The sequence below is a fragment of the Echinops telfairi genome, unplaced genomic scaffold (genome assembly GCF_000313985.2).
Source record: "Echinops telfairi isolate 266 unplaced genomic scaffold, ASM31398v2 ScPeMD7_35;HRSCAF=133_0, whole genome shotgun sequence".
Lineage (NCBI taxonomy): Eukaryota > Metazoa > Chordata > Mammalia > Afrosoricida > Tenrecidae > Echinops > Echinops telfairi.
The window spans coordinates 833,051-841,346 of record NW_022103932.1 but is presented as its reverse complement, the minus strand read 5'-3'; the positions used below and the strand labels follow the sequence as shown (position 1 = coordinate 841,346).

At 47.0% G+C, this 8,296-nt stretch overlaps 1 protein-coding gene across 1 annotated transcript in view; it reads right to left on the bottom strand.

The window, feature by feature from the left end:
- LOC101651641 (casein kinase II subunit alpha'-like) overlaps positions 1-3,653 on the bottom strand; it is a 31,233-nt gene extending 27,580 nt beyond the window's left edge. The window contains 1 exon segment of the mRNA XM_045290254.1: positions 3,129-3,653. Within this exon segment, the coding sequence (XP_045146189.1) occupies positions 3,129-3,653 (525 nt within the window).
- Positions 3,654-8,296: the final 4,643 nt, after the last annotated feature.

Sequence of the window (8,296 nt, the reverse complement as noted above, 5' to 3'; positions counted from 1 at the left end):
ATCAAGGGTTCATGAGAGAGGGGTAGTGGGGAGGGAGGGGGAAAAATGAGGAGCTGATACCAGGGGCTCAAGTAGAAAGCAAATGTTTTCAGAATGATGAAGGGAACAAATGTGCAAATGTGCTGAACACAATGGATGTATTTATGGATTGTGAGAAGCGTTGTAAGAGCCCGCAATAAAATGATTAAGAAGAAAAATTAAAACAAATCTACAATAACTTAAATATGACTCCCACATGAATTTTGAGAACATCTGAAGAGCAGATTTGACACGTTGAACACTAATAACAGAAGACTTGATGAGCCGAAAGGGGATATCGGGAACATCATACATGAAGAGAGAAAACAATTATTAAAAAGAGAAGAAAATATAAAAGATCAAAGTGGATATCAGGAAAGACTCTGCAACTTGCTCTTGACTGGAAAGCAGCTAAAACAAAGGGAAGAAGTGATGAAAACTCAATTGACCATGTCAAAGGCAGCGTGAGAAGACAAAGTAAATTATTAAAGTGAAATATGCAAAAACCTAGTGTTAGAAAGTCCAAAGGGAAGAATATACTTAGCATAGCTTAAGCTGAAGGAACTGAATGAAAAAAAAATCAGTCCTTTAGTTGTGATGTGGAAGGTTCTATGGGTGAAATACTGAAAGCTGCAGGAAGCCTGAAGATGGAAGGAATACATAAAACCACTCTCCCGAAAAGTACCAGTTGCCGTTCAACCATTTCAAGAGATAGCATATTGTCAAGAATAATGGAATTGATGGAAGAAGTTCAAGTGTACTGAAGCCAATAGCAAAAGATAAGGATCCAGGAATTGATGGAATACCAATTGAAAGATTTCAACCAGCTGATGAAGCACTGGAAGCACTAATATATCTATGCCTAGAAATTTGGAAAATATCTACCAGTCAACAACTGGAAGAGATACACATTGAGCAATATCATTAATATCATGTTCAAGTAAACTATTGATGAAAATAATTCAACAATGTACTCAACAAGTAACTGCTAGAAATTCAAGCTGGATTCAGAAGAGGATGTGGCACAAGGGATATCATTTGACTTCAGATGGATCTTGGTTGAAAGCAGAGAATACCAGAAAGAATTTTACTTGTATTATGTTAACTATTCAAAGCCATTAGATTGTGTGGATTATAACATGCTACCAGTCAACCAACTGGAAGAGATCCATAATTATACCATTCCAAAGAAAAGTGGCCCAACAGAATGTGGAAATTATTAAACAATACCATTATTATCATAGGCAAGTAAAACATTGAGAAGAATGGGAATTTCTGAATGCCTCATTTTATTCAATATTTCAGGTGCTCATGTGCAACCTGTTCATGTACCAAGAAGCTTTCATTCAAATAGGAGAAGAGAATGTTGCTTGGTTTAAAATCAGGAAGGTGTATGTCATGGTTGTATCCTTATATCATGCATATTCAATTTGCATGCTGAGCAAATAATATGAGCAGATGGACTATTTGACCAAATGAAGAAAAACATGCCATCGGCGTTGGAGGAGTGCTTTTTAACTAGCTGCAATGGGCAGATGACACAACCTTGCTGACTGAAAGCAAGGAGGACTTGAAATATTTGCTGGTAAAGATCAAGGACTGCAGCCTTCAATGTAAAGAAGACCAAAATCCTCACAGCTAGACCAATAGATAACATCATGATAAATGAAGAAAAGATTGAAGTTGTTAAGGTAATCATTTTTCTTGGATACACAGCAATGTTCATGAAAGTAGCAGTCAAGAAATCAAACAATGTACTGCTTTAGGCAAATCTGCTGCACAAGACCTATTTAAAATATTGAAGGGCAGGGATGGGACTTTGAGGACTAGGGCATGGTATTTCCCTTTTTAAAAACAGTTTGGCACTTCATCCACTTATCATACAATTCAATAGTTCAACTATATCAAGATTTTTGCAATCTTTAAGGTCATGGTATTTTCCATGACCCCATATGCATGTGAAAGATGGACAATTACTAAGGAAGAACTCTGAACAATTGATGCATTTGAATTATGGTGCTGGCGAAGAATATTGGAAGGACCATAGACTGCCAGAAGCCCAAACAAATCTGCTGTGGAAGAAATACAGCCAGAATACTCCTTAGAAGCAAGAACTACTTGACTTTCTCTCATGGAATTTGGATGTGCTATCAGGAGGGACCAGTCCCTGGAAAAGGACACCATGCATGGTCAAGTTGAAGGGTAGCAAAAGAAGGAAGTCCCTTTATGAGGTGGGCTGACATGATGGCTGTATCAATGAGCTCAAACATAACAATTGTGAGGGTGTGATAAGATTGGACAGTGTTTCATTCTTTTGTGCATAGGGTTGTTATGAACCAGAAACGTCATTCCACACCTAAGGACAAGAGCTTATAGCGTAGCAGGGGTCCTCAAACTTTTTAAAGAGGGGCCAGGTCACTGTCCCACAGACCGTTGGAGGGCCGGGCTATAGCTTAAAAAAAAAACTATGAACAAATTCCTATGCACACTGCACATATCTTATTTTGAGGTTAAAAAACAAACGGGGCAAAAACACCCGGCAGGCCGGATAAATGTCCTCAGCCGGCCGCATGGGGCCCATGGGCCATCGTTTGAGGACCCCTGCAGGGTACTGAGTTTCCGCTTAGGTATGATAGCGACGGTGGTGATGGCTGCACAACATTGTGCATTTTTGTAGTTCTTGTTATTAACTGCTGGGAAGTAGGTCTCCGACTCATGAACAGCAGAAGGAAGCGTTGCCTCGTGCCGCTCCGCTCCCATGATTCTTGTCCAAACTACAGTTATGATCTATAGGGACTTCACTGTCTGGTTTTCAGAATGTCAAATCTTTCTCTCCAGTTCTTCTCAGGTTGGAAGCACATTGAATGAAGGCTGTTCACCTTCATAACACTCAAACCTCCACGAAGGGATAGATGGTGGCGACCTACGCGGTGGAAGGGCTGTGGCTGCTCAGGAGATGCTCCAGCGAGAAATCAAACTGAGTCTCTTGCCTGCAAGAGGAAGATTCTACCCAGGACCTCATTTGAATGCCACCGAATTGGAGTTTTTTAAGGGAGAAACAAATGGCAGCGGTTGGACTCCGAGGATCTTTTCATGAGTTGGCCACCCACTTTAAAAGACTCCAGACGCCCTGCCCCCGCCCCTGGCCGCCTGGTGCTGGTTCGCCAGCGGTGCCTGTGCAGGCTGCGGAGGAGCCGCTCTGCCGGCGGCTGGCGCAGCGCTAGGGCGGAGCAGGTGGGCGGGTGCGGCGGGCGGGCTCGGAGCCCGAGCCGGGTCCAGCGCCAGCCTTCAGCTGCTTGGAGCCCTATGAAGGCACGAGGGGCCGCGGGAACAACGCTGCCGCAGTCCCAGGTAGGTGCGGTGTTTGAGCCCTCTCCATCCGGTCTGCTCTGTAAACTGGGTGGACAGTGAGCGGAGCCGGGGCCCGGGCACGAGCTGGAGTTGGGGAGCCTAATGGGCGGAGTTGTGAAAACTCCGCCTCCAGCCTGCGGACTGGGCAAGGCGCGGGCGCCCTGGGCAAAGGCGAGTGGAACCCGGCGCACCCATCTGCGGTGCAGGCCTGGGATGGGGGAGGGAACGGCAAGTCTTGAGTAGCCAGCGCTACGCGATGGGAAGTTTCCATTGCTGGTTTTCATTTTGGGCCTGGCGGGGACATTTTCTTGAGAAATGAGCTCAGTATTTGAGAAGACGGGGCCAGGGGCTTGGGAGATGTTCCAGTTCACACCGTGGACTAGGGTCATTTGAAGGATCGCTGCTCCTCTGCCTTCTCCTGGAGCAAGGACTGCAGACAAGTGTAGTTGGTTTGGCATATGGGTAAACAGGGGCCTGGGGGCGGCTGAGAGCGCAGGGACTCTCCTGGAGGTGCCTGCTCTTCTGGCCGTGGAGGGATAAGCTGGCAGGCCTGCTGCATGTCTGTCCAGGATTTGGAGCAATCGGAGCTGATGGGTTGGTGACAGAAAGGTAGTCTGTCCTTAGGTGCCAGTTGAGGCTTTAGGTTTGCTATGCTGCGACCTGTGAGCTCCCTCTGGTTCACCATTTCTCAGGGGTGCCTTTCTCCCATCACAGAGGAGAGAGGATGGCATTCAAGGTTTCTGGGGCCCTCAGGCAGGGCAAAGTCTTTTCAACCCGGTTTTGCCCAACTCAGCCTTGTCCCCTAGGCTCAGGCCCTTCCCTGCCATTCCTATATTGAAGCAGCACCTGCCATCCTGAGATTCGATCTCCCCATCTGTAGAACGACACCTTGGGTTTTCATGCTTTCTGAGGTATTTCCACTTTGATATCTAATGACATATTGCTTCCGGGCCCCTGGACACCGTCCCATGACAGGAGGAAGAGGCTCAGAGCAGGAGGATCTAGGAGGGCTGGGGCTGGGCAGCCTCGGGGCCAGGCGGGAATCCTCTGCTGCTCCAGCCTTTTTGTTTTCAAGGCCTTGCTGTTGTTAGGCGTTGCTGAGTCGGTTCCGACTCATCACTGTGCTGTACATGGGGTCACTACCCTAGGTCAAATAGCACCTCCTGGTCTTGTGCCAGGCTCACAATGGTTGTTAGGTTTCAGACCATTGTTGCAGCCAGTGTTTCACTCCATCTTGTCAAGGGTCTTCCTTTTTTTCCCCTTCTGTCCCTCTGCTTTGCAAAGCATGAAATACTTCTCTGTGGACTGGTCTCTGACAACAGATCCGAAGAACCTTGGATCTAGTAATTCATACAACAGAGCCTGTGGGGCAGTGGATGAAGGGCACCACCCCACACCCTGACACACTGACACTCCTTCCTAGTTCCTTTATTACTTCCTCGGTAGAATCCAGAAGCTATGCTCTCTTTGATTTGGCCTCGGGTTTAGAGCACATACAGGTGTTTCCAAGGGTGTCCCAAACCACCATCGTTGGTTTTCTCTGGCAAATTATAGCAATAGAACAACATCCCACAGAGTGGCTGTGTATGTGTGTGTGTATCATAGAAAGTGAAGGTGGAGGCACGGAGGAGGAGGAGGGGAAAGAGAGAACTACCAGATGAAATATAACATTTGTGCTCACAGGGCTGAGGGGTGAGTAGGGGCAATGTCCCTGTGGGCGCAGGCTTGAGAGGCATCATCAATTTCTCTGCACATCCCCAAACCCCAAGCCTTGTCAGTTACAGGGCCTGGGTTTGACTTGAGCAGTGTGTGAGGTGGGAAGAGCAGGTGAGGAGCATACTTAACAGTGCATCCTCTGAGTTCTCAGGAGGAGAGGACCAGGATACTCCGTTGTAATCTGAGAGATCTTGGACAAGCTTCAGTTTCTCCACCTATGAAATGGCTAGGGAGAATGGGCAGGACTGAAATTAAAATTTTAACCCTTGAATTTTAAACTCAGAACTCTTTTAGCAAGCTCCATGTTTCACAGAAGCTGAATTTGCTAAATCGGTCAGGTGAAGTTGCTGTGGAAGTAGGGCTGGAGTGTGGAGGCTTTGAATATTACTCACTGCCCTTCCCAAGAATCCTGATGTAGGGATACTTCAAAGAAGAGGGTCCCTGGGACTCCTGGTGAGGGCTGCTAGGGGCACATTGAAGGAGGGGAGTAAGATGCAAAGCATAGCCTGTTCAGGTGGGTGCCTATCCATGGTAACTCTAAGGACCAGGAGCCAGTGGCCTTGCCTGTACCTCCCTACTGTATTTACTTGGCAACATCTTCCAGGCAGAATCTAAAGTTAGAAAGGGAGAAGAGGTTTCTCATTGTGGTCGGGCGGAAGTGACTGAGCCCCTGACCCTACTGGTCACCTGCAATAGTCTGGGGAAGATACACTGTCATTTTTCCTGGGTGTCTGCCCTGGTAGTGTGAGTGAAAGAGCTGAGAGAAAGGGGTTCTAGGCTAGCCTGGAGCCATATGGCTGCTCCATATTAATTCAGAATTTTCCTTTTCCCTTTTCTGAGCTTGAGTGGGGCTTTGGGACATCCAGCAGATAGGTTTGGGAAAGGTAGCCTGGTAGAGTGTTGACAACAGAGATTGAGAACCCAAAGGAAACACTCAAGGCCCCAGGTGACCTAAGAGGTACAGATGCAGGGGTTGGGATTGGGCACTTAATTAGGATGGACTGGCAGGACCTACCTCAGGCACTGTAAAGAGGTCTTATGATACGCAACTGGCCAGGAGTGGCAACGTGTTGGGATGTTGTGGTGATTCTTGCCCTGTTTGAATATGAGTCACGCAGACAGGTGGGGGATCTGGAGTAGAGCTTCAGATTGCTTTAAGATGCTGGAAATTGTATCAGGACAGCCTCTCCTGTTTCTGCCCAGCTCCTGTCATTACACTGACCCTAACTGTGCTATCTGGCCAGATATAAAGGGATTCCTCCAACCAAGACATCTGCTTCCAGAAAATTCCTTCATCCTAGAAAACTCCTCCTTTGACTCTTAGGACTGCAAAGGATGATGGAAGCTTGATGGCAAAACTCAGTATGTGCTCCAGAGAGGGTAGAGAATCTGCCTCTGATGGCCTTCCCTCTGCTACTCATCACCCGTCCCTCTCCCCTGTCAATTCATACCCAGGCCAGGTTGTCCATGCTTCCCAGAGGGGCACGCAGCAGGCTTCTTGTAGGCAGGAGGCTTTCCTGTGCTTCCATTTCAGTAGGCTCTCTTCACAGGGGAAACCCGCCCAACTGGCCCATTTGATTGGTGTGGAGGATTCAAGAGGTGTAGCTATTTGTATCACTTATCTACCATCTTTAGAACAAGAAACATTCCTCAACTTGTCTCCTACTTCAGCTATTCCCCACCCCCTTTCTTTCCTCTCTGTCACAGGCTGGCCTTTAAGCTGGTTTCTCTGCTTGCTCACTCGACTGCCTCACTTGCCACTCTTTCGTCCCACTCCAGTCTCGCTCTAACCCTTTCCCTCCCGGGAAGGCTGTTCAGAGACTTTGGCTGCTATGTCAGTGTCTGGTTCTGCAGGGTGGGCGGCCCCTCCATTGTCCCTTCCTTTCTTCCTTCCCTTTCTCCATTGGCCCTGTGCTGTCTACCAACTCCCTTCTTTGGCCATTCTTCAGCCTGCTGGCTCCTTCTGTCCCAGGGGCATCAGTTCCTCAGGACCCAACCTCTTATCTGAGTTACTTAGTGCTTTCATAGACCAGAGGAGGTACACTGGTATAGATTGGAACTGAAAATACAGGGAATCCAGGGCGGATGAGCCCTATAGGACCAGTGGTGTGAGTGGCAAAACAGGGAGGGTAAAGGGAGAGTGGGTAGGAAAGAGGGAACTGATTACATAGAACTGTGTGTGACCTCCTCCCTGGGGGACAGACAACCAAAAAGTGGGTGAAGGGAGACGTCGGACAGGGCAAGATATGACAAAATACCCATTTATAAACTATCAAGGGCTTATGAGGGAGGGGGTGGCGGGGAGGGAGGGGGAAAATGAGGACCTAATGTCGGGGGTTTAAGTGGAAAGAAAATGTTTTGAGAAACGATGTACAAATGTGCTTTACACAATTGATGTGTGTATGGATTGGGATAACAGTTGTATGAGCCCCTAATAAAATGTTTTAAAAAAAAAATGCACATTCCACCTGAAAAAAAAAAATGCGCTTTACACAATTGATGTGTGTATGGATTGTGATACGAGTTGTATGAGCCCCTAATAAAATGATTAAAACAACAACAACAAACAAACAAACAAAAAAGAGTAATGCCATAAGTGAATGGGTTCAACACAAAGAAATTATTTGTCACAGTTCCTAGGCTCCGTAGGCTCTGCGAGAAGGTCCTTGTCTATTTAACTTCTGATCGTGGTTCCTTGGAATTCTCCGAGTGTCTTGGAATCTGTCTTAACCCACCTCTCTTTGGTTCACTTGCTTAATCACTTATTTAATCTCTTTTAAGATCTTTTAGATCTTAAAACAGATCGACTCAGGACATGCCTTACACTAATCTTGCCTCATTAACATAACACCAACAGGCCATATTAAATAGGATTGCAACCACAGGCACAGAGAATTTATAACACATTTTGAGGAGGGCACAATTTCATTCATAACATCCTCCCCCCAACGCATGGCTCCTGCTTACCCCTTGGTGCTGCTGTGATCCTAGAGCCAATGGCCTACAAACCTCCCTATGGACTTTGCAAGTAATCATGCCCCAGTGACCCAAGGACCTCCCATTTCATAGGGTACACCTTTAACCCCACTCTCTCTAGAGTGCCCACTTGGGCAACGGACAGTTTGCTCACTATCTCATCAGTATGTGGTGCCTTCTCTACCCCATGTGCTCTGTGACTGGCCCTGTCCACTAAGCTTTAAAAGAAATCACC